Below are 419 nucleotides of genomic sequence, written 5' to 3' on the forward strand. Positions count from 1 at the left end.
GTTGGTGGTAACGATTATGAAATCTTCGTTGACCCAAGAACTATTGGTCACTCTGTTCAAACTCCAGATGACACTGTCAAGATTTTGAACGAAATCTTCAACTTATAATTTTAATACATCGATCAATCATTTCTACTATTCATTTATCTTTGATGATTCTCATGCCTTGTGATCATTTATTCCCTCATAGTGATGGCATCACGGTTTTTATATTTCCTACTTTCAATACTTTATTTCCATCATTTGTTTAATTAATTGATATTTTGTTGTGGTAAATATTTCATTATATACTATGGATACACTAAATGTACAAAACGTACCTAATACTTAATTACCATACTACAAAAAAACTGAAAATAAAAACAAAAGACAACAAACAGTTCTGCAATTATGTATAATTGATGCCAGAAGTTTAATTT

The 419-nt window shown here is 28.9% G+C and overlaps 1 protein-coding gene across 1 annotated transcript; it reads left to right on the forward strand.

Annotated features, from left to right (window-relative positions):
• On the forward strand, positions 1 to 108 carry OGAPHI_006560 (uncharacterized protein; the record flags this gene model as incomplete). The annotated part of the gene is made up of 1 exon (XM_046207858.1): positions 1 to 108. A coding segment is annotated over one exon (108 nt), but the record flags the coding sequence as incomplete, so codon positions are not given.
• Positions 109 to 419: the final 311 nt, after the last annotated feature.

Source organism: Ogataea philodendri, assembly GCF_020536065.1.
Source record: "Ogataea philodendri strain CBS6075 chromosome Unknown scaffold108, whole genome shotgun sequence".
Lineage (NCBI taxonomy): Eukaryota > Fungi > Ascomycota > Pichiomycetes > Pichiales > Pichiaceae > Ogataea > Ogataea philodendri.